The 26,694-nt window shown below is 40.2% G+C and overlaps 2 protein-coding genes across 10 annotated transcripts in view; both read right to left on the bottom strand.

The window, feature by feature from the left end:
- The window catches only part of LOC125761274 (calcium uptake protein 2, mitochondrial), a 46,152-nt gene extending 36,194 nt beyond the window's left edge, over positions 1 to 9,958 (bottom strand). For 2 of the 5 annotated variants that reach the window (XM_049422256.1, XM_049422260.1), the window contains exon 1: positions 9,711 to 9,957. In XM_049422256.1, the coding sequence (XP_049278213.1) occupies positions 9,711 to 9,923 (213 nt within the window). In that variant the 5' untranslated portion in view covers positions 9,924 to 9,957. Of the gene's footprint in view, positions 1 to 9,710 lie in introns of all 5 variants that reach the window. The other 3 variants (XM_049422259.1, XM_049422255.1, XM_049422258.1) reach the window with 3 other exon arrangements.
- Positions 9,959 to 14,748: 4,790 nt separating this feature from the next.
- The window catches only part of LOC125761262 (uncharacterized), a 60,746-nt gene continuing 48,800 nt past the window's right edge, over positions 14,749 to 26,694 (bottom strand). For 3 of the 5 annotated variants that reach the window (XM_049422223.1, XM_049422222.1, XM_049422225.1), the window contains exons 5-6: positions 20,355 to 21,645; positions 14,749 to 18,275 (exon numbers count right to left, since the gene is read on the bottom strand). In XM_049422223.1, coding sequence (XP_049278180.1) covers positions 18,118 to 18,275; positions 20,355 to 21,645 — 1,449 coding nt within the window. In that variant the 3' untranslated portion in view covers positions 14,749 to 18,117. Of the gene's footprint in view, positions 18,675 to 20,354; positions 21,646 to 26,694 lie in introns of all 5 variants that reach the window. The other 2 variants (XM_049422227.1, XM_049422226.1) reach the window with 2 other exon arrangements.

Here is a 26,694-nt window from a genome sequence, read left to right as displayed (position 1 = left end):
ACATCCACAATTCTGCCCACGCGCAAAACGTTTGATTCTTGATAAAGCCGGCAGTAACTTTAAACCAAGGAACTTTTTTTATTCTCCTGTTACTTCGGCACAGATTGAGCCATTTTGATGTGTGCTTTATTTTATAGAAAAGTTAAATTAAGCTTGACAGTTTAGATAGCGCATAGGAGCGGAATGTGTTGCGATGATTTTTAGTGGCGATGACACACGAGTTATGGCGGCAAGCCGTCTTCGGTATTTGTTATGTTGACATAAATTTTAAGTAATGTAGAATACCAGAAGCGTTTATCTATAAAACCATTTTAAGAATCTATTTGCAATAATTTATTTAATTTTGTGCAATTAGAAGGTAACGATTTTAAAGCTACTTAAAGTACTATTAAGTAACATCGAGTAAGAAAAAAAGCATTCGAGTAGGATATAAGAGATTTTCTTGTGAAAAGAAGCAATATTATTCCACAAAGTGAAAGCAATCTGCATCACTCTTCAGGAAATTTCTATAGAAATTCTTTACCACACAGTAATCTTAACCAGCATGAGCGCGTGGTTGCGCATCTTCGAAGGAAACTGGAAAATGCCCACTCGACTTGTCCAAAACTAGATCTAATTGATAATTCCAACCGCGGCATAGGTCCAATACATCTCTACATCTTCCACTCCCCCTGGAGGACGGCTTGCATGCAGCAGTTGCAACCTTTGGAATGTCCCTCTATCATTGCGATGCGTGTCTGTTGTTCATGAATCACTGAAATGTATCTCCATTTCTCTGTTTGTCCACCCAGCAGCATTGCGAGATTCGTAACCTGCACGTACATCTAGATTTTGTTAGATGTCAGATGCTGAAAAACTTGTCCCAGGTTCAAGGTTGTGTGCTCTCTCTCTCTCTCTCTCTCTCTCTCTCTCTCTCGCTTTTTGCTTCACCTTTTGCTACATTTGGAATGGAAGGTGTATTTTGGGATTGGAGATTGATCAGTCAACAGTAATCCTTTTGCTGGTTACGGAAAGCTCCACACAGTTTCGTGCGGTACGCGTTCTGTGTCCGTGTCATTGACGTCCGATTTCCAAAGAGAGATTGACGGAAGTCGTGACCTGCCCTCGGGTGCATACTTGGTGAAGTAAGATCTAAACCATTTGCCCTGCCGTTTAGTTGGTCAGATCAGTCTGCAACATAAAGCTGTCGAAGTCGCATATCACGCAGCCACCCTCAAATCAGTGTCGATCAAAATTGCATTACTGTTGCCTAAGAACAACTTCCTCCAGAATATCTTCCTTTTCGTAGTTTTTTTTTATCTTATTCGGTAGAGGTTTTAACTAACACGCATTCATGAATCCATTACGTATCATAAGTGAAACCTGAACTTTAAGAAAATAATCCAGTAACCATCACGTTCCGTTTTGTAGCTGCATTAAAGCTTTCCGATTTATCACATTAAGATTTGTGACTCACGAATACGTTTTTAAGTTAGTTTCGTTCGCACAATCCGGATTGCCTTTCTCTGCTGGTACGCGAGTGCAGGTTGCGCTGATGCAGATGACGTGTGTTTAACAATTAAAAAAAACCGAATGATCGCAATACGAAAAGAGCCAACTGATGGTCGTAGAGAGAAGGGTATAAAACTTGCACTTTTATTGACCAATCTGCACGATGATGGTGATACAATTTTATTGGTCCGGTTTCAGGACCGATCTGGAACGGCGACAACCACCCGCGAAAATCCAAGCTATTTGGTGGTTTCTTTTTTTTTGGAAATGGTTTTGATTTCATTTTACACCAAGTTTTATTTGGAGCACAGTTCTTGCTTCTCACCAACCGGACATGTTGCCCGAAAGCGAAGAAAAGTGATTGCGTAGGTTCTGTTATGTGAGGAAACATGAGTCTTTTTTGTAAATTTTTTCGCTGATCGCACCATAAAAGGAAGAGATATGCAGTACGGTTTTCGTCCAGTTGCCTTGACCATGACCCTGAAATTTAAAAAGACTTGTGGAGGTAGAGCTGATGGAAGTTTTGGGTTTTGAAGTTTTGAGCAAATTTGCCCAAACAATCTGGAATGTTAGAAACAAGGCATGCTCAGTAATTTAATTTAAACCATTATTGAACAAATATTCAACAAATATTAAAAAAAATATTATTCATACATGCTTCCACTTTCCACTCGAAGCTCGACATGAGAAAACGCTCTGCTTACGTGCTAATGTACCAGAAGCTATGGAATTTTGGGCAATAGAGTTTGCAACACTAGCTTCAACCATTTCTAGCGTTTTAAAAATCAACCGCTCAGGCACGATTATGCAAAGAAGAAAAAAAAGTATCTCGTCAAGCATTTCGCGAGCCTACGAGCAATTTCGCACGTAGACACCACCGTTTCTAGGCGCGGGTGGATCGGACCGTTGACTGCAATAGCTTTGAGGAGGAGGCAATTTAATAATACGCAACCGGTTAGTTGTGCGATCCATGCGAGCGCATTGATATGATTTATCATCTGACAGGAAGGTTATGCCGCCAACCATTGCGAAGGCATGTCGGGCAAGCAGAAGTAGGCTTTCAAGGCGGGAAATCCTCTTCTGACCTTTCGCTGATGGTTTCGTGCTGCGTAGAGAATGTTGGGCAGGTACTCGCGTTTGCACGCAGCGTTTCTACTTTCATTGTAACCCGGCAGGAATCTTCGAAGTGGGCAACGTGGTGGTTTGTTTTAAGACTGCAATCTCGTATGACTTCCAGCGGCACCTTTACATGATGCTTTTATTCAGGAGCATATGATCCTGTTCGGATAGAGGTGGATGTTTGGATGTGGGATACTAAAGAGGCGAAAGGCAAGAAATCATTTATTATAAAATTTATGGTACATTGGCTGCTTGGTCATTCATCGTTGCATGCATGTTGTATTGCAGCAGAAATTGTAGGTACATCATGCTAATACTCTGACACCTCTAGAGAGGAGAAAAAGGGATGAGTTGCAACTTGTGTGACAACTCCACTTACTCTCGGAGAATTACTTACTCCTCAATTATGACACTATCCCCGAAGGGTAAAACAAACTTTGGCTAGTTTTTACTCGCTAATTAAACTATTTACTCTTCAGGCAGCCCGGTGATGTATGTGATAAACGGCGCCGGTTCCATACGACAGGACGAAGCATCAAATCCTATCTGGACCGTCTCCTCGTAGCAAGTATTGACTATCCGGCTATCTGGTAACTAGACTTATTCTAGTATGCCAGATATGGCCGGCATGATCTCTCTAAGATCGTTAAGCCAAGAGGAGACAGTGACTCATCAACTCATTTCAGAACACGATCAAAGAAGTTTTCGTGGGCTATCCCCAAAATCCATGTCATAAGACCTCATGATACAAGCTTGAACAATCTCGACAGATTGTTAAAATATAGATCGCAAATCACATCATGTAAAAAGTAAAAACCAAGGTTCATAGAGATTAATGTAATCATTTTTTGATAACAAAAAATGAACAGATGGCCAGTGTGCTAACAACTTCCTTTTGCAACAATTTATCAGCGATCTCCTATATGAAGCAAATGTTTTCCTTCGAACGTCATGAACGTCAGCTCAAATCCAAAACGTCCAATGTACAGCAGGCGGAAACTAATCAATGCCCGAAGATACCATCGTCGATCATCAGTGTTGTAATTTACGAGGTGTTTTTACACCGACACGTTAAAACGATCATCACAACAACATAATCTCGGTAATGATGAAATCAACGACAGGGAAACCTAATGTGCTCCAGATACTTCATCGCGTCAAGTAGAGTTCGCAGGTTGCGGGTGATGTGACTATCGGATGGATTCCAAAATATGTATGCCTTGTTGTATGGCAGCTAGCATAAATCATCGTCAAGCACTTTTAATATCTTCATATCGTTTCGCTTTTTCTCCAGCCCTTAAGTTAAACCACACTGTACCCGCTAACGTGTACAGACAACCGTGAACGCACGCCGGTCACCCACAAACGCACCCAATTGAAAGTGATTGAGAGCGATCAATAAATTGCCCAGCGCGATTTCGATCTCTGCTTCTCCGTCTTTAGTAGCCGTGGTAGTTTGGCGGCATCAGGAATGGTTTCCATAAATTACCTAGTTGATGAAAACAGTTGTCAGCGGTACAGGGCCTTTGGGAGTATGCCGCTGTATGCGATTGCGTTCACTTCATCGATGATAGTGGTGGCCGATTTTAGAAGCATTCAGAAGCACAGCATCCTGCTTCTGCACAATATTGAACCGGGTACGAGACGGTGTGTTGATTGGTGGGTGGCGTTCTAGATACTGTAATTAAACTGACCAACGGTATTTCAACTCCCGTAGACATTGTCCAGGAAGAAGCATTCTGTTTCGGTTCAATAACCTCATACACTGCCGAGAACCTATATGTCTAATCAAAAGATATTACCAATACTATTAGTTCTGCAACTCCAAAAGATGTTGAAAATATTCAACTTCAATTAGATTAATATGGAAGGTGTTTCCAAGCTAGCAAGAATAGGTTTTAATTGAATAGTTTCAAATGTCATCTCCGATAAGGAGATGGGGTGCCGCCTCTTGGCTTCGAAAAGTGTGCGCCAGATTTGCATGACACAACTACGTACCTAAGCTGTACAGATCATACCTTAAGGGACCTTAATCACACCATATGAATATAGTTCCGCGTAAAGAGTGTCAAATGCGAGACGCCCCAAGATTCGCAATTTCTCTGTTGTACTTCCTTCTAATCACCGTAAATCTTTTTCACTGGTGTATTTGCAAACGACTTTGAGAAATTTAGCTTCGAGCTGCTCAACCACCATAACCGATCGCTACGATCAAAGAATGTCTGCGATAACGATCGTGCACCGTTTACGAGTTGCATTGCAAATGGGAGGTTTCATTTTCCCAACGCCTGGCAATTTCCCGGACGCCAGTCGACTCCTCCTACTATCCGTTTCACTTACTGCTTGGAGAAAAATTGCTGTCACCTTTCTAACAAAATTGTGTAAAAGGGGCCAACGGTGAATAAAAGGCGCTCGGAGCGGTGTATAATAGTTTCAAGACTAGTTCAGTAGACGGCGAAGGTAATGCATTACTATCTGCATCGCGAGTTTCGCAAATGATGCCCTTTTTCTAGTGGCAAATAAAACTGTGAAGGCGTTGATTGAATCATTAGGGGTAAATAATCATTATTTGATATTTCTGTGGCGACTACTCAATTACTTAGTTTAAATCACACGATAGCGTAATTGGCATTTATGTGGTGGTGCATGTGATAAACAGCGTCTGTCCACACGGCAGGACCGGGAATCAAATCCCATCCGGACCGTCCTACCGTAGCAATGAGTGACTATCTGGCTACGCAGTAAAAATAAGTCTAATAAGCCAGAAATGGCAGGCGTGACCGTAGAGGTGATTAAATCCAACAAGAGAGAGAGAGAGAGCGAACCAATATATGTTTTTTTTTTAATTTTCATTTTAATATAATTTATTTATTTTATTTATAAACATATATAGGTGAACATTTATACAATTTTGCAGTTCATCTTTTTTTTCAAATACTGATTTTTTATCAACTTGTCAAAATTTTTAAAATCGCATATAACCGTTCCAGTGTTTCTCAATTTATCTTGCTATTATTAATATTATATTATGGTTTACAATTTCCTTAGTCCTTTGTTCGTTTATTTTAGACGCATTCATAACAAAGATTACTCCTAGTTAATAACAAATTTAATTATCTTTGTGTCGACTAACCTCAATCATTTAACTGATTTATTCACTGACTGCTATCATGTTTGTTGGATTAAAGGGCGTTTCCCGTGCTGTCCATTATAAAACTATATTTGCTCACGATTTCAACACCAATCATTATAGTGAAACACGTTGTGCAGAATATCTGAGGTTTAGTTTCCAGCAGGTCCAACTAAAAATTTCTAGAATTGAAGTTGAAACTCAAGATAGCCCTCTTGAGTGAAGTATTACAAATGAAGATCACCCACCAAGTACAAATGGAGAAGAATAAAAAATAATAAAAAAACAGCTCCCAATCTAGAAAGCAATCTTGCACATGTGTCAAGGGATAAAGTTAAATCATTAGCAAAAAGCAGCTTTATAAAACCCAACACAACTCACTCACAAACCGCTTGTCTTCGATATGCTTCCATGCTGTAAGACGTGAACGATGGTAAACCATGGCCAAAGTCCACATCCCGTAAAACCTGCTTACGCTCTACCGGTAATTAATGGTTGTCGTAGAAAATAAACTTTTCTATCATTCAATCATAATTGCCCGGCCTGTGGAATTGTAAATCAGATGCTGCAAAACGTTCTGTGGAATGTTCGAACAAAACCGGCGCAAGAGATACACGCTGGAAGGTAAACATATTTTATAACACACCACTGTAAAATCGCCTGTCGGATAGTTTTTGAAGTGATTTCGTCACGTTTTTTGAAAAGCCTTGACAAACCAGTTTTAAAGTTGCGCAAATGTACGATCTAAACCCGGAACAATCTCAAAGCTCTTAAAAATATTTTACAAACCAATTTTCAAAAATAATAATTGCTTACATCATTTAAAAATTGTTATATTTTCTTGTATTAGGTACATTGGAGTATAAGTTGGAAATTACGAATATTCTGAATCATCCATGATGTCCCTAGCTGCGGGAAGTTCCAATTATGATGCAAAGCATCTCAATGCGAAATTTCACGACAAACAGGAAAAGTTATTGATATTCTATTGTGCGTTATTGCTTCAACAATTATGGAGACTACTGGAAAATCCCAGTAAATTCCGCACATCCTGTTGGAAGTAGCTAAACGTCATGAATATAAAGGTAGAAATCATTAACACATGAGGTATTTGTCATAGGAAAAACCACAACTCTTAAAGTGTCTTTTAAATGTTGATATAATTTATATCATAAACATATTTAAACAATGTTAAAGAAAAGTAATAATGTTCAACGTATAAAACGTAAAAATATTAATAATAATAATAATAATAATAATAATAATAAAACTTTGTTTGAAAATAAGTAAAATAGCGACGAATTCTTGGCTAAATCACACGTCAGTACATGTCGAAACTGTCGGATACGAGTCTCTCAAACCTCCGAAAGTCTCTAGCCGCAGCCACTTTCCAATAACAGTAGCTCTACATTATACATTCGTTTTGACAGTTGAGAAATCGTGACAATTAGTCAAAAGTCCCAGCCCACTCCAGCGGTCGGAACGACAACACGCCGTTGCATTGATGCACTTGTGCTCCTTTTCGTCCCTTTTTCCTTACCGACATTCGGTGAAACTTAACAAATCCTGCAAACCACACTCTTCGGTTCTCTTCGGGGGTTATTGTTGTGATTGCGTTGATCGCAACTATCAGCGATCGTTGAAAGAGGGATCGATCACTAAGCGCGTAGTGGTTGCAGGTTATTCTTGCCATTGGCTCGTAACAAACGAGAACAGAACCGTATCGAGATACGATGAGTTTTTTTTGTCGGTACCAACTGAAGGATACACGCAGGGGGTACAATGGAAACTGTGAGAAAAGTAGCATGATTGATCCTCGGCTGTCAACCGGTTTAATTAGGTGGATTAAGTCGTTTACAAGAGGGTTCAGCTTTAAGGCATAACAAGCGAAACGAGAGGAAGCGACCATGTCAGAAATTTGTCACTCTCGTTCTCGGTTTCCGTTCACGCGTTTGTTGCAATGTCATGTTGCGGAAACAGCAGCTCAAACACTCCATTGCGAGCAACCGGTTGTCCTTTGCTACTCGTTTAAGTTCTGCACGGTGATTGGGCTCTTTTCCACTGTCAAATGAAGGAACAAATGTGTTTTACTTGTTGAGCGTTTTAAAAAGGATAATGCCTTTCTATGTAGGGGATGAGATTTTCGCCCAAGGGGATATGCCGTTCCGTTCCGAACTGTTAGACGGAACATGGTACGGACGATACCTCGTAATGTTGGAAGCTAATTTCGAAACCCACTGGACAGGTGTCTGCTGTTTGGATCGTAAATATTGCAGAAGAAACTGGAATTACTGTTAAACGAGGAGGTATTAAAAGAAACTAAGATCTTACCTCCAGATTTAGTCCAATAAGATCGGTGTAATGTGACATTGGGCTACTGTTGAGACGTCGATATATGAGTCTAGCTTACTGATAAGAATCAACAACGATGAGGAAACTGGTGTGAAGATTATATCTTGCGAAATATTAAACGAGAAATATTTTGCAAATTGAGATTTGCCAGACAGATACTGTATCGAAGATATCCAATTACATTGTGGATACTAGCATTCCCTATGTAGATCAGAATTGATCATGATTTGCAGATAAAATTGATCGTCCAGAATAGTTTATTTGATTCTCTGCATTTACGAACTTTTTTGCTGTATATTTACACTAAATTATTGTTATGCGAGACGAACTTAAGGAATGCGTTTGATGTTTCAATTCATTCTAAATACACCTACCATTTGTCTAACTTACGCTACACCCATTCAGGTTCACTGACTGATAAGCAGTATTCCGCTTACACGGTGTTTATAGTCATAATCGAGTATCTTATCGCACGAGTTCTTCTAAAACATACATTAGGGCAAGGTGTTTGTATGTATTTGAAGTAGATTTTTCGAGTTTTTGCAAACACAGAGTACAAAGGTAGCCTTAATATTGACAACGGGCATTAGCAAATCGCACTCTTCTTGCGAAACAATACCAATGCGAATGCTTAGTTGCGTATATTGACAAAGGCAAAAGATAAGACAATATACGCAGTTTAAATAAAGAAAGATAACTTGATATTTCTTTAAAATCTTTCATTTTGCCTTACACTCATATATTTTTGGAAGAAATTTTTTTGCCACCTAAAAAGAGATTTTTTTTTTAATTCTTTTTATAATTCGTATATAAAAGTGATGCATCATTCACCGTAGAGTTGCTTAACCACAAAAATCAATATTATTAGAAGAGGTTGTTCTAATTTTACATAAAACGTATTAGCCCAAAATTTCCTACATCCGTAAAAATTGTTGAATGAAGATACCTAGAAGTACTTCACGTAACAAAAACAACCGAACTATTGGAATTGCATAGTTCAATGACCTGCACGTAAGTTGCATTCCTAGCACTTTACATTCAAAACCCAAACATAATTGACCCTGACCTACATTAACACACTGTAAACAGATGGTTTTAGTACAAATCCCAACTGAGAGCCTGCTGTGCTAAAATTTCTCTCTCCGTGCCGCACTCGTTTGACACCCACTCACCGACGCTTATTTCACGCACACTAACAACACTCACACGTTCGCTCCCAGTTGAGTACGAAAGGTCGGAGAAAAAAAAACTACACAAAATACCAAAAATAGAACGAACGGGATTGAAAATTTTCAACCGGTAGCCGCAACACACTTCTTCTAATAAACTTTTCCCAAATGGAATATGCAGCAAAGTGCCCTGGAAATACACTATTTTGCAAAAAATGATAACACGTACGCGACCTTTCCCACGATGATTCAGCGACGGTTGTCACGAGTTGGTTCAACAAAACACATATCTTTTGCACCAACACTACACTTAAGGCACACTATTTCCACTGCGTTTACGCACAGCGCCGAGTGACGATTGTACGGAGCATTTGACGGACTGATAAGAAACGATTCCGGAACAACATTGAACTTGACCACACGACACATTCCGGCAGACTCGAACTTACCTTTCGCAGCTGGAGCGCATAGACCTTCGGACGATTTCGATACGTTGCTGCTGTGAACGCGAGCAAGCCACCACTCACCAAAAATATGTACCGTACGGTCGGGTGTTGGTACCATTTGCGGGCACTGGAACTAATACCGAAATTACGCGATAACACCGAGAAAAATGGATTCGATTTCGAGCAGCGCACAATTCGGTTTGTGTACATCGCCATTTTTCATCCCGTTTTTTTTTGTTTCTATTGCGAAAAGTCATTAGGCGATTGTGCGATTTGTTTACATTTTTTCATTGTGGCTGTCAAACGCGATGGTTGCGTTTATACCACTAGATCAATACTCAACGGAGCAATTCAAATCGAACGGTTGCTCGAAGTGTTTCGCGAAATGTGATTTCTGCTTTTCGCGTCAAAAATCATAGTAAATCTTCAAAAGTTGAAAACCGACCCCTGATTCAAACATCTGAAGAACATAAATCGTAAATATAATTTAAAAAAATAATGTTTGAAAATTACTGAACCTAAAAAGCGATGCGGATTAAGTAATGCGTTAGGCTGACCCTTCAGATTGAATGGTTGGTACTATTATTCAACAGAGGCAAATACATCATTCATCGATAACCCCATTGGCCGGCCCTCCAACGAAGTGTGATGGCACAGTAGCAGTACCATTATACTTCCGCTGCTACTGATTTGCGTTTGGTGTTTGGCGAGTGTTCCAACTGCGTCAAGCGATTGCCTAGCTGTTACAAAGTAACACTCTTTACCGGTTACAAAACCAGCTCGCTCCAGACGCCACAGCCACAGCAAGTATTTCCCATTGAAAAATGATCACCTATTTGCGTGCGATTGACTTTATCAAAATTCAATAAATTAATTTCTCTCACATTTCTTCCGAGTATATTTTTCCTGTTTGCTTCGGTTGCTTATGCATGCATTTGGACATCGAGGAACATCGAGCAATACATAGTTAAAACTGGAGCACACACTTTTTACTTCGGCACTTCAGGATTAAGCCTGTTTAGCTTATCCTTGACTGAATCCAAAACAGAGTAAACACACCGAACTGGTACTCGGAGGAACGCTTTCGTACACAACCAGATGAGTTGCTTCGGATCGGTTTCACGCCATGGTGCCGACGTAATTAGTATTAATTGCTCGACGTTGTATCGGTTTATCATAATCGGCATAAGTAATTAACTATTACTTAGCTTATCGCGTTAGGAGCGAGTTTTACAACTCTCGTCATCAGGGTCTGTCACTGAAAGTTGTTCGGTTGATGGAGTCTCCACTGATCACCGGCTTGGAATGAAAAACCGTCGCATAAGGTTCAGTACTGGTTGTACACGTAGCATGATCAAGAGAATTGTCGATTATCTTTCAAGATGCAAATTCATCGAAGATCTTATGGCATGGGAATAATAAATGATCACATGCTTGCTGCATCTTCAGGACTCTTGGCGGAAAGTCGTTATAGAAGTCGTAATCTATTGGATTGAAAGAGTAGAACAGGGAACTGGGATTTCTGTAGGTAATGGATGAGTCGTTCCAGTTTTATCGAAACCATTGAACACAAGAGAACGAAAACAAACAATCACCCACAACTTATGATTTATGATCAACTCCAGTGCGATCGAGGATTCGCTATCACAAATGTTAGCGATCAGTAACACAAATGTACAAGCTGTACGGCTATCGGATTTTTGCAAAAAAAAAAACGTTACGGGATGAGACGATAAATCTGTCATCGATTTAGAACGTGCGGAACCTCATGCTAAATGCTTGCCAATAAACATACCACAAATCGAAAGATTTAAACGAAAGAAGATAAAATAGAAACGGAAACATGGACATGATTCCCTCGCTCGTACTAATTGATTGCTGAAAGATAAATTATTTCTCACCTTGGGGTATCTTGAGCAAACATTTGTAGCGTCATTTCTAGAAGTCCTGGGCAGCAAAAAAAAACCCAACGACAAATTGGACGATTTTCTCTCTAGGATTCCATAGATCACTTGTTCGACAGGTTGGGGTTTTGGTGTTTCGTGGAGACATTAAGGAAAAGGTCATCGTATTCATTTAAGCCGTACACCCTTTTTTTTTGGATTTCGGAAACATTCGTTAGCGTTTATGAAACTATTCATATTTTTTTATTTTTGGCAACAACGCGACTAATTCAAACACACGCCAGAAATAGATTTCTAGTTGTCGAGATAATTAATTAAAAATAATCAAAACAATAAACACAAGAACGGGCAATCATTTTCTTATCAGCGATGGCTTAGTGGCGCATAACTAACCGCCATCAATTCATAATCGATTGTTTCCAAAACAGGCAAGCATACGCACAGGGCTGTTTTAATCTTCCGAACATAAATCAGCGTCTAATCTCAAAGTGTTGTGTACAACCGTAGGTTCCGCTATCAGGTTCGACGGTAGTTTAATTGAAAACGACCGTAAGGCTATTTGTGGCAAAAAAGCGTCATCCACGTATGGAGTGATATGAGACATTGTATTGTCCCGTTCGCGTTAATGTGTTAGTCATTCGAAATGTGATATTCTTAACTGGAGATATTTTTTTTTAACTCATCTTTCTAACGGGAAAAAGTTGTGATAAAATTATTAAAATTCACCGGTCTAACCAGTGATGTCGCCGACCGGTGTTTTTGATCATTCTCCCCAACATTCTCAAGTTCCTGGTGGTTTCTCCTTCTAGTAGGTCCGATTTGGTCGGTGCCATGTGCTTTTCGCAACAAGCTGATAACACCCACTGGCGCACGCGCTCTCCGCAAAACCTTGGTGTGTTCCGTTCGTCCGCTTCGCTTCAGTTCCTAAAGCTGCTCCGCTAGATAGAAGAGATAGTGTATGTGTTAGTTCGTACGAAGGTAAGCCACCGTTCGTCAGTAGGTTACGCGAACGTCACGCAAATCGCAACTACGTCGACGATGTCGTCGACGTCTGCATCGAACGCGTGATAATCACTACACGTCATAGTGGCGCAAAATTCTAAGCAAACTTAGCTCTTCTTTTCAGTTTGCGCCATTTCTCCCATAAGCCTTCCAAATAGTAGGGAAAGCGTGTTTTTGTGTTGTCCAAACATTAACAAGGGTTTGGTAGTTTTCTTGGAAAATAACATTTTTTGAGCTAATAACTGCTACCTGATGAAACGTTTCGGAATGCGTATTTGATCAGCCTACGAATTGTATATGTTTTTTTTGCAGTACTATTCACAAACAACATGTTCGAGAGATGGAAATGGCGGAAATGTGGCATTGGATGCTGTGCCGTGTTACGTTGATTGATTGGTTAGCTAGTGTTATTTGTGTCGTAGCGACTTAACACATCCTGTTCTTCCTTTTCTTAGTTACGCTTTGTGCCACGATTCGCAACCCTCGGAACCCGCCTTCAATGCGTTATGGTAAACAGTGGCTGACTTTTTTCTTTCTTCTTCTTCAAACCCTTGCCAATCGAGAGGGTTGCTATTCGGAATTGATTACTCCGGTAGTATTTCGCGATCTTGGTCGGCATCGCGAAACTCGCACCGGTGTGTTTGTGCGTATGTGTGCGATATTCGCACGTATGTGTGCGTTTGCAATAGTACCGGTTGGTAGCAGTGGTCTACGTGCCAAACGGCAGCTCCACCATGGATTCCTCACCCAAGGGTGGCTGTTTCCACGCGTTGCGCAGTGGTTCGTTTTTGTTTTTTTTTGTGTGCGCTGCCAGTTTTATTTTGCTGTTGCGAATCGAAAGCTTGCAGAAACGGGGTAAGCAAAAAGCAAGAAAAAAACAGCACCTTTAACATACACGACGCATTGTCAGCGAATTGTAGCGAAATGACAAGATTATGCGAGAGAGCATCGGGCACACGTGATGATGAACGAATGGCTATCATCACAGAACACGTTTTAGGATGGTACGCAGAAAATCCCACATGACGTCATGATTAGCAATTTTCTTTTTTGCCTTTTTTTATAAGCAGCTTTTTTTAAATTTGAATTTTTAGCAGAAGCCGTGATCGTGAAAGCCGGAAGAACGGTCACATAGGTTGTGCAAAATGGCAATGTTAAAGGAAGATACACATTTAGAAAACTCGAATGAAAAACGGTCATTATTGGGCGTTTTTAAAAGAAAGTTACCGTATATATTGTGGAGAATTTTTTTTATATTAATGTTTTTCTTAAAGTACAAAATGACACAAATGGACGATGTCACACGCCTTTCTTCGGTGTGTTGTAATAAACCGAATTTGGAGTAACCACTGGCATTTCATCAAAAATCATTTGAGTACTATAACTTATAAATTATAATAAAAAAAATAACATAAAACATAATGTACATCATCTAAGTACTCCAATTCCGGGTTTTCATTTTAATTTCCGGATTAAGGACAAAATATTAATTGAAATGATGATTCAATAATACGTACTCTAACAAACATTAGTACGAAGTCCAACTCTTCGAAATTGGAATTGTAAATGAAAATTTTATAGTTGTAGTCTTGTGTCGATATGATTTAGTAGAACACTTTTACGTCACCTTGAAATGTAATTATTTGCCTGTATGTTGAGTTGACATCAAATCACATATTAACGTATGGAAATAATCTAATTAGCTTTTGCCCATTTTGGTGACTAAACCACATATATTCGCTAAGTATACAAAAATCTTTCTCAAGGTTCAACAATGTTGTCCCTAAGCTTGCCTTCAATAGTTTTGTATATTTAAAAAAAATCAATGATAATTTATCATTCGCTAAGACATGCCAGCTGGTAGAGCTTCGATTCTGAATGTGACATCTAAGGACAAAGCTGCAAGGTACATAGCAGCAGCTAGGAATGCTCGTTGAAAGATTAAAACAAATTCAATAGAACAGATACGACCAGCAAAAACTAGTTTTGATAATTTTTTACGAATGGCTTTTAAGCTATGTTTAGCAAGCTGTTTGCTATAATTACTGCAAGGGAGAGAAACTCAGATTACTTACCGATTGAAATAGAAAATCACCATTCATTAATCTAAAAAAAACCAAAGCAAAGACAAAATGCTTGTTTTCTACTAGATTTCGTATATTTTGTATAGCATTATCATTCCACTTTAACATTGTGTTTGCCTATTGTACAATATCAGCGTAGTTTAGACTGTGTGTCTTATGTTTAATTTGTTTCTGCGTTTTTCATGTTTCGCTTACATAGACAATTAGTTTTGTTTACATGCTTTGTTTACTTTCACATGGTTTTATAAGCACAATTACTAGATTTAGCGTTTTTTATGATTTTCTTACTTTTTCTTAATGTTTGTCCACTTACTTTGTAACGTTTAATATTCGTTGCTTTTGTTTAAGGTTTTTTGTTTTGTTTTGTGTGTGTTCTGACCTTTTTTTTAATTTCTACTATTTACAAATACACAATTTATTTTTTTACTGCTGAAATCCATTTCGCACATTTTCGTAGTACATTTTTCGTTATTTTCAAATTATTTCTTTTTCACTGGGAAAAGTGACTTATGTTATGGTTACTTCATGCTAAAACCTTGCTCATATTCGTCTTTTAAGTCAATTCCAATGCATGATACTTTACGTTCGTTCAGGTTCGTTTTGCAAAGCTGTTCTGTACAATGTGCTATGCTACTTTGTGATGTAATTAAAGAACGATCTATGATATTGCGTGTGTGGCCGAATGCGTCATTTATAAATGAGCCGACTCTCTCTCACGTGGTAGCATTTACTTCACGCCAAGCAAATAGTTTTTGATCAAGCGTTCCATCCATGGTTTTGGTCTTTACGATGCAAATAATGCATGAAAAATAAAATTCATTTGCCGTTGAACGATGTTAAAAAAACAGTACAATGAAAAAATAACATAATTCGAATGAGATTTTTGAAAAATATTATTAAAGTTTTGATGTTTCATGTTAAACAATAACTTTAGGCTTCATGGATGTTGACTTCAAATGCTATTGCTTGAGTAACGCTAATGCTTTTTACATTCTCTTTTTCTACAATATTTTATGGCACTCAGTTCTTCGATACTGTTAGGCATTGACTTACTCGCCCGCTTTCATTTAAGCAGCATGAAACTTCACCTATTCCTTCTCTCCTTAACAAAGAGTGACATAACGCAACCAAAATGTGCGTACATTTATAAACATTTACTGTGTTTTGTTTTTAACTACCTATGTGATTAATGCATTAAGCGATTCAAGCTGTGTTGAGGTTTTTAAGGTTTATTTCGAGAGACGTCAGTGGGTTAAAAATTTCGAAAAAAATCCCCTATTCATCGATTAAAAGTAAAGCACAATCACAAGATCGTTCTGATTACCTCACACACGGATGGGTAATGGGTTTTAGCATAACTAAATAAGTTATTAATGACTAGAAGAATTCAATGTAATGTATTAAAGAAAAAATACGATTTCGCAGTAGCAGGAACGCAGGGGTTGTACACGTGAAGTGACCCCAGAAACCCAGAAAGTTCATGGCTGTTTCTATTGGCAGTTTGCTGAAGCAACAGTATTACAGCTTTTATCAATAAATAATATGCTCGATTTTAGGTATCGTCTCCTTAAAAGATCGATTACCATTTCAGACGTGACTATTAAACAGTTATGGGTATATGGTTCTTGAGAGTTAAAATAATCGGCATAGAGGCAGTCAACTATTCGTATTTATTTTTGCAATTTTGTTTTTTTTTCTCGATTATGTTACGAAGTTAAGGCTTGAAGCGTTGGATCCTGAAAATATTCTATTATTGTCTATCGTTTGCTGTGTGAGAACGAGGTCAGGCTTTTAACGCTAAATCTTACCAAAACTACGCTCTACTAAGACTTGCACTATTTGGTATTACTTGTGTTTTACTCCTGCTCGTTCGTATACGGGGCAGATGTGCATGGATTTTCAACATAGAATCGAACGATCGACTCGTCACAATCCGGAGCTGCCCCATGGGATGGCTCGCTGTTGCGTTTACCCCTATTCGTTCAGATGCGGTAGCGTCTGGTTAGTGTTGGGTGCGGGCTCTAACCTTTACAAGGTGTCTACAGGTAGTCTCGCGCATCATTAGCTTAATTGTCTAGTAAGTGTTGTTCGAATTCTGAACTCCTGAGTTAGATCTCGTACAAGATGTTGCTTTTGTGTTGAGTATTTTTACGTCTACGGTTCAGCTTATCGGATAAGTATCAGCTTATCGGAACTGTATTCGGAAACATTTGTCTGAAAGCTAAACTTGATTGCAAAAGGCTCTTGATGTCTGGATAACGATTGCCTACGCTGTGTTGAAATATCTGCAGGTATCATCTTTCCTGGATTCCTGGATCAAAGGGTTAGTATACGGTTCTCTATAGATATTACCTAGAATCAGATCCGTTCCGTTACGGTGTTCTGCTGTACGAACTGAAATTCTACGATTTTGTGTATCAAATCTTTGTAGCTAGATTTGCAGCTCCAATATACACAGCATCTGCCTTGTTACAAACAAATAAAGCACAGATTCTAAACGTGTTTTTTTCAACTCTCTCTCTCTCTCTCTTTTGAAAAAATCGAAATTCTATCAACATTTACAACGAAGACATAAATAAAATTTGGGACACCGGTAAAGGCATTGGTACTTATCGAGCGTATTAGATGACTGGTGAAGAACTTTGCAATACTTTAACCTCACTTATACACTAACTATGTACAAGCAGTACCGCATAGAACCGGAACTTCTATGAACGCCAGACAGATGAATTACTTCTGCAGCAGCAACGGACTCCTCTACTGAGGACTCCTTAGAATATGTTTAAATAGTAAGCTACAGTTATAGACGTCATGGAAGCATTTCAGAACCAGAAACAAATAACCTATGATCTATTTTATTGGTCCTTGCTGTGTGATGTGTCTGTGTGGTTTTCAGGGAAATTGATCTGACTGGACGTACATCTGCAATAGTTCACTGTAAATGTTAATTTGCCAACGTTAGTGCTGTGGAAACATGGATGTAAGCTGCGAAAGGTGGAAATTCAAACGAATGGTTAGCGTTAGACATGTAGCTCCAAACAGTTTTGTTTAATGGGACTTAAAACATTCAGCAAAGCAACCGCAAAGCGTTTCACAAATCAATGAAGGAATTGAACTTTGAACGGACGCTACCGCCAAGAATTGGAGAAAAAACAATAAAAATCAGTCTCGACCGTTAATCTATGGTTCGTCACCGTGTTTGAATGAGATTTTATACTACCCCTTTACGCATTCACCTTACTTCTTTTACTGCCAATTGATTCAATTAACCGTGATCAACCGTTGCATCAACCGATTCCACCTCCGAAACTATCGATCACTGTTTGCTTGCTGTTGGGATTAATTTTAGTCGCGCTTCGTGCATTTTGGTTCGTGTCACACAGGGTGCTAGCGGTAGTGCAACATCTCTTCGATCGCCGATCATAGATAGAGCAAATGCACAGTGGCACCGTACACAATGAGGGTGCTTAGGCTAAGGAAACTACAGCAGGATAACGCTTTGTAGCGGCTGCGCTGCTCGGATACCGAGCTGGTGGGGAGCAATTCGTGCCAGGAGGAAGCTGTGGGAGATCCTGGAACTGAAAGAAAGAAACAGCGGAATAGAAGAAGAAGAACAGGAAGGTTTCGAATTAGCGCGCGACGCTCATATCCCACGCACAAATGGACACACATACACACGATGGTACGGTTACAGTACATTACACAAACAAATCTATGTTGATAAGATGCTACTGGACATAGACACAACAGGAAAATACATGCACAAATCACACATTATCAACCACCTTTGGACCATTCGGCAAACATTCAAGAGGAACGGGACATGCCATGCTATCCGGAAGGTCCTTTACTCCTAGTGCGGTCGCCATGCTGCTGCTGTTGGTTGGCTAACGTGCAGGTTACAGTCGTTTTACGATTTCGTCCCATTTGAAGCATCGTTTTAGCAGTGTGATGTTGTTTTAGACATGCTGCTGTGGCTGAAATCAAACATTACTACAAAACATTACATACATGCAGACACACGACAACGATTCTACGGAAAGATCCTAATGATAGCATATGCATTAACATGAAAGTGGCTTGATTTTGACGATTCTGTCCCATTGAATTCAACTTTAGTCATAGTAAAAGCTCCACACCGGAACGAAGATCTTGGACATCGTAAGACGTTTTGCTGATCTTCTGTATATAAGGGATATAGAATTTATAATATAATCTCTTTTCTAAAAACGAAGAAAAATGTTGAAAGTTCTCAACACTCATATGGAGATAAGGATATTCCTTAGAATCTTGAACAGAGGACCTGTACCAACTATTTTATGTCAGAAATGAATTAGACAACTAATCACCAAGGCCTCAAAAATACTGAAGATATTATAGACATTCATCTTTCCATTGGCCCTAGCAAAGATGTTGATACTACGGCAGGACGTCGAGGATTTTTTTGGAAGATGCAATAAACGTAGGATTTAATTAATTCAAAGTTAGTTCACTTTTGTTAATGCATACGTAATGTAAGGTCTTTTCATTTTACAATGAGCAGTCATACTTAAACATATTAGGACATGCTTAATCCAAGAATTAGATACACAAAAAAGACAACGGCATGCTTCGAAACAAGAATGATAAACTGGACTTAAACACATGCTACACGACAGTTTTGGCGGTATTAAACCCTTGTTTTTGTTCAAACATCTAACGTGCAGAGTAGTATAAACAACAATGCACTAACCAGTCATCAATGAAAGACCGGATGGAACTCGTGCTGTTTTCACTTAAAACTTCCGGCTAAGCAATATCGGGACTTTGTCAGTGACATGCGTTAGTGGCAATATGTAGCTGGAAGATCAAATGCGATCATTTGCGTACTGGCGCGAAACAAAAAAAACATGAGGAAGATGATGTTCTCGAGCGTGTTGCGTTATTGGAGGTGGGGATTACAGGGGAATCTCCTTTTTTGAGGTGATTAAATCAAAAGCGAAATGCTCTATATCTATGATCGGAAAACGAGAAGCCCAAAATACAAGGAAAAGAGACAGAAGAAGAAGAAAAAACAAAGATTCATCGCGTTCGTTTTGCAAAAAAAGGTAGTGAAAGAAATAATAAACATCAAGAATCACAAGAATTTCAACTGAGAGTAATTTCGCTATAGAATAAGAGATAAGAAAACAAGTGTCAATTAGAGTAGTGTTTGATTTGTGTTACGAAGTTGCTTGCATAGTAGTAATGATACTTTCTTAGCTTAGTAGTTTTGGTGACCGTCACGATCTGTCAGTTTCAATTCAAGAGCATGCAGAATTGGTGGCATGAGTTGCTTGTTTACTCGTTTGTTTACTATCCATCCAACGCTACTACCATCCTTCATCCACATAGCACGGGTTTTTGTTTTGTTTGATAAGTTTTTGGTTAATATACTAACGATTTAAATGTGTTTTTCGCTTCTTTGTTTGTTTGCAGCACTGTTGCAGGTGTTGTGTTTACTCGAGCACAAGTTGTACGAGCTGTACGTGTATATATGTTTCACAAAAAAAAACCAAAACTAATGCAAGACACTATATATGTTTACGCCAAATACGGTATGTACCCTCAAAAATCCATATCATCTAAATCTTCCTCCTCCACAAAGTTGAGTGCATGACCAGGATGTGTAAGATTACCTTCGTCGAGCTCGTCCAGCTCGTCCACGAGCTCGCCAGACGGTTGCAGCACATCGTCCATATCGAGCTCGGCATCGGAATCGGACTGTTGCGAGGTATCCTGAAGATCGTTGCTGATCGTGGTCGGTTTGGTGGTGGGTCGGGCTGTTGCTAATGGAAACGGTACCGTTGGTCGTACTGTTCGCGCGACCGTCAACGAGGCCGGCTTGGGATGGCTCAACCTGCTGGTCACTATACTCGCACCCACCAGCCTGGTCTTGGTTGGACCACCAGGTTTGGTGTGATTGCCACCGCTGCCGTTACGCTTTCCGTTGATCGTTTGGGGTTGCGATTGTTGTTGGTTAGGTTTTTTCGGTTTCCGACTTGGGCCGTTCGGTGGTTGCGTTCCGTTTCGCGAACCCGCTGGGAGCTTTTTCGTTGGTTTCGGCTTCCGGGTATTTGGTGTTGCTGTGAGTTGGGCGTACGGTTGACCCGAACGGTTGGGCCCACCGTTGCTAATACTTGCTATTAGACTATTTGCACTGCTGCTGTTGCTAATACTACTACTGCTGCTGCTGCTGGTGACATTGCTGAGAATGGCTGACTGGTTGGTGCCTGCGCTACTGCTACCTACGGAACTATTGCTACTGCTAGGGCTGATACTGCCACTATCGCTACTAATACTACTACTGCCCCGGGGCTGTCCCTGGTTGGGGCCTGCCTTCTTCTTACCACTATTTGTACCACCTACGCCTGTGCCCGGGCCACCCGGTCGGAAGCAGTGCTCTCCCGGCACCTCATCCTCACGACATTTCCGTCGCTTTTTCTTCTTCTTCTGTCGCAGCCCATCCTTCTCGTCTTTACCAGAAGCATTTGGCTGATTGTTCTTCTTACCACCACCCGCTCCACTACCACCACTACCCGCCGATGTGGCGGTTGCTACCCCTTTCGCCGTTCCAGCCTGCGGACCACAGACCGGTCTGGGACGCATTTCCTTTGCCGTCAACTCAACCAAGGGTTGCCCGGTTTCGCACAGCTGGTTCAACCCATGTCGAACGTGATCGGCACCGAACAGACGCGAGATGAGCTGCTCCACCCGATCGTGGGCCACCGTTTGGGTGAGCGCCTTGGTGTAGGTGGCCAACTTGCCTAGTGTACGGTTGACTGGGATCTGAATTTTGCGTGGTTGGCCCGTTTTATTGAGCGCCAGGTAAAGCGTTCGACGCGCATTCGAGTGTTGTGTGGACGAATACGTGTTGTAGTGATGCTGCTCCATCTGCTCGTTGAAGATGCAATCGTCGGTGAACTCTTTCTGCAATGGGGGAAAATTCAAGAGAAGAGAAATGATGACTTTAATCAAGAGACTTGTACTACATCTTAATTTGGTGTAAAGTGCGGCGCCAGCAAACATTTGCTACCATGTTAGTCGGGGCTTAGAAGTGTAATTATCCACATCGAAGCATAGCAAACGCTTTGTAGAACCATCCATACTTTCAGGCAATTTTGTTGAGGCAAGATAATCGAGTTAACGCTATCGGCTTAATGTCTTAATATGGAGCACACGAAGCAGTTGACAACCGTACAAGCCAGTTGCTATCGTTGCACATTGCAGCGTTGACACCGTTTTAATCATTCGCATCATTTCGCGGGGATACGAATTAATTAGAATACATAATTGCGTTTGAAACCGTGTGGAAGTATGGTGTGGAGCAAGAGTTGAAGACATGTCCGTCGCGTTCGCCATGTGAACGAGTGTCGCCGCTAAATGATATTCTTCCGGGATGTTTACTGTCGGTGAAATTCAATCTACCCCCCATTTTGGTCAAGTGTTGATCGTGGCTAAGGCACAAGCGGTACCGACAGTGTGATATGACAAGTGCATGGCGTGCAGGAGAACGCTCGTTACGATCGTTTCTTGTACTCAGACAGTGCGCGGCGACTTCCCTCTTGGTGTCCCATAATATCGTAGACGACCTTCCGAGAATTCGAACCTGAGGCTGCTGCCAAACCAAACAACGGAGAAATTTGTTCTCAAGAAAAAAATCGAATGTTGCACTCGTTCCGGGGTATGTCAATGGATTGCGAGTGTTTCTAACTATCCCGTGTGTTTTTTAGTCTAAGGCGATAGTTTTCGATTCTCCCAGAGACAGAAGCCACCGTCATGGGATGATTCCAACAAAACAAGGGAAAACCAATGTGAAGGAAACCACACAACAGTACAAATCATCACAATTCCAATGTCCCGTAGCGCACAGGTGTTGGAAGGATCACCGGTTGGTGTCCTGCAAGCTTACGAAAGAGACAGAGAAGAAGCATCTGAGGTTATTCTAGGTGTAGGATCCGCGGCTCTGTAGACGTATAAACAGTGCTTGGCGGGAACCACAGTATCATTGGGAAAGTAATAAAATTTGAATGTTTATTGGACAGGTTGATAAAGGGGTAAAGCAATCCGGACGGTCGAAGTTAACGAGACGATCAAAGGAAAGTATTATTAACAATCAATATTGGGACATCGATGTCGTTAACGCCACACAAAAAAGGGTCGTCATGGTGAGTGGCAATGGATCGTTGTCCACCGTTCACTGTTTCTCCTTTCTGGTTCTCCTTTTATCTCTTTTCTTACATCTTCGATATCCTTTTTTAGAAGAGTCGAAGTAAGACAAAACTTTGGAATTATTTTTTTTACTTGAAATAAAAGTTTACCAGGACCTTTGATGACACTTGGTGTGAAAATATCAGATGATTGTACACATCTAAAGATCATGATAAAATTGCTTACAAATCGCATGTCTTAATGGATGATTTTGTGAGGAGGTCCTTAAGTGTGGTCGGTCTCCGTGAAGGACGTTATCATGTGTGAATATCTTAGATCGGTGTCAAGCTATTCAGGAGCCTAACATATTTTTCACACATTTAAACCAACTCGTGAATGCTGTCTTTTTGACAAAGCTGAGATCATTAATAGAATTGTGTCTATTAATTTTTTTTCCAATTTGGAAGCTCATAGTTTCGTGATCGTCTGGAAAATAGAGCGATAAGGCTGGATCGCTCTAGTGGATGAGATAAAGATAAAGTATACGAGCAAATAAAAACATCAATCAATCATTATCTAGTAAAGCATGATCGAAACAATTTCTTCGCGGCAGGTCCACCATTCTCGCTAGTACCAGCGATACGCGAGGTCATCGTCACCGGTTCTGACGAGCATGTTATGCAGCCGGTGGTCTCGTCGTAAATGCGTAACACAAGATTCCGTCCGTACTCCTTCTCGGTCGAAGGGATTTCACTTTCGACGGAAGCTGCTACCGTTGCTCCGGTGGCGGCACTAGGCAAATAAAGCAACCTCGTACGCAAGGCAATTAGCTTGTCCATACATCAGCCTGTACACCTTTGCAGATCCCCCCCTTTCGCTCGTACCGACCCGGTAGCATTCGTTGCAGCAAGTTTTATGACTTAATTTAATTGCATTTGTTTTTATTTGACTTGCTCGTACAGACGGTGGACGGTTATGGACTACAAATTGGTTATTCCCCTGCTGGTGGTTGGTCCATATTTGAGGAGCGTCCGTACCGTGCCATTCTAGAATACATTCTCGATGTTGCAGAATGTAGTGATTGATGATCAGCTAGTTGGTAAGAGAAAATGCATGAAAAGGATTGACTAGCCACACTTCAACTCTGGGACACGGTGGTTGTGACTTCGGGCAGAAGTCAATCAGGCGTGAAATGATCGAGAGAGCGACATATACTAACGAGAGACAACGAGGGTAGATGCTGGACCCGATTGGAGATGGTACGATTGACAGATGGTATCGGGTCCCATCGAATGGACACAATTTTTTTTATTTCGTTCTGGCCACCCAGTCTGCACTGGCTGACTGTCCAACGCACCGGAGCCCGTTTAAGCTTGCCACCGTATTCCACCGATGAAGCCATTCATAACCGAGTGATCGTTGGTTAAAATGATGCTGCATCGTGTAGTAGTGGACAGAACTCAACTCGGAGAACCATCTCTGCGGTAAACGTTCCCCTTTTTTCGGAAAGCATAATGAAGACATAGGCATGAACGGCCAGAACCAGTTGCGATGGGAATAAATTACACTCATTTATGCTTATTTATTGCTATGCTTTTTCTCGCTGCTAAGTGGCTTAACTGCTTTGCGGTGCTAGAACGATGCAAAGCCCAGAAGCATTGGTGCTGCCCAACTAGGGAATGGTTTGTTTTGCATTCGGCACATTGCAATTGATGCGTTGTGGCGAATGTCTTGCTGGGTTGTGATGAAGAATCTTGTCTTGATGGTGGAAGGTACGATTGCACTTTTTTATTACTATGATGCAAAGTATTATCTGTCGATCGACCAGTTATGACAGCTTCAACCAAATACCGGGAAGCAAAAAATTGCATCATAAATAATCAACTGATCATTCACCCATTTGATTGTTTTGCTCTGATTTTACGTGATGCTGTTTAGTATTCGTAGTACTACATTCACCATTTTATACCCTTTAAAATGATCGCAAGAATTGGGGAAAAATAGCGTTTTTTTATTTGTTTGTTCACCAATAGGAAGTGGTTTTTTATCCTCTTCTCCTGCTTTTTATTTTCTCTTCCCATTTCAATGGGAACAGCTTTAACGAAGCAATCAGGTTAACCCAAATATGAATGCGTTTCGATGAAAAAAGATTTCCTCCCTACACCTTTCTCTTGCGTGTAAAGAAGTGTGACTTCCGCTTTTAAATTTAAATGAAGATGTTTTTTTTTGAGTTCACCCATCGAATAAATCACAACCCGAACAGAAGGAAAAGCTAAAAAAAAACGAAAATGCCATATCAAGCACAACCCAATGAAGATGCATTTGTATTTTTTTTGCTCCTTTGTTTGGTTCGCAACAACGGAAAGACAGATCGATAGCGTGATTAAGATGTGCAGCCTTTTTTGTTCGCAATTTTGGAACGGTCCTAAAGGGTTTTTGTGTTGCTTTTCGACATTTTCTTTCTTAGTTTATCGAACGCTTTTTCTTACTTTTTTCAGAGAAAGTAACCACTGAACTTTGAAGTTGATTAATGCAGCCTAGAAATGAGTATCCGTCGGTTGCTCTGTAGTTCATAGGCGAGTATTCGAACTTGTTATAACTATTTAAAACATTCAAGGCCAGAAATGATGTCAAAAACAAAAACCCTAATATTACCACCTCTACAATCGACCACAAATGCTAAGGGCTTCGGTCAAAGGCTGTTGATTGATGCCGTTTAAACTCGTTTGGAGTGCAAGGAAATTTGAAACTCCTCGTTGGAAGATTGCATCGATACGACCAACCCGAAAAGCTTATCAACTGCAGTGCGTGAAGCTGACCAATCAATTAGGCATGGTTATGCAACGGTGTTATACTGCAGGGAAGCTGTCGTATAACTCGATACTTCAGCTGGAAATCCTATCGTCACGTAAGAGGATTTAGGGCTCGAACAGCCCATACAGATTGCATCGAGTGAAAGTCAATGGGATCAAAAGTTTATGTTATGATGTGTACGATTAGGTCAAAATGTTTTAAAAATTTTGAATTGTAATCCATTTTGAATACATTATCGAAACTACACGATATCAGCATTATTTATAAACACTTTTATGTTAGTACCGTGGGTGACAGTGTAAACGTTCGGATTAAGATTTGATCGTTTAACGGAATATGCATCAATGGTTGAGATTTTGTGATGAGACTTTAGCTCCTGATTTGTCTTATTTAAGGCTACAAAAGCCACTGGTTATGGCTTGTCTACGCTGTATCCAAAGGATCTCCGTGACACGATTCTCCTATTCCTGGATATTTAGCCCTTCACATGACGGAATTGTTAAAAACAAAATTCAAACTAAGCAATGGCGAAAATCGTACCTTTCAAGCTATTCTATATCACAGACAAACATCAGCGAATTTATTCTATTTCATATAGGACAACGTTTACCATACGGCTTTTGCAAAAATTATGGTTGACTCACGCAGTACATCTTATCAAAACAGTAATATATTTATAGCAACTAAATTCAGAACCCCAAAAAACCACATTTGACTAACAAATTTTGCTAACGGTTAGCGAAACATAGCATGTAAATGACCGGTGAAATGGTTACGCGCCTTTTACATTTTGCTAGCGCGATAGAAAACTGGTTAAGCAGCTAGTGAAGTGACTTAGATGCTAATTTACGAGCATTGTGTCTTTTGTTTATCATTGGTTGGTAGAAGACTATCAATGCTTATTCGAATCGGTGTTTGGAAGGTGAATGTAAATAAAGGTGTCATCTCTCTTAGTTCTTGTTTATTGGGAATATTTTCACCGCAGATATGCGCTCTAGGGCATCCGCTAAAAGA

The sequence above is a fragment of the Anopheles funestus genome, chromosome 2RL (genome assembly GCF_943734845.2).
Source record: "Anopheles funestus chromosome 2RL, idAnoFuneDA-416_04, whole genome shotgun sequence".
NCBI lineage: Eukaryota > Metazoa > Arthropoda > Insecta > Diptera > Culicidae > Anopheles > Anopheles funestus.
Note: the sequence above shows the minus strand (reverse complement) of the source record. Positions and strands in the feature narration are given on the sequence as shown.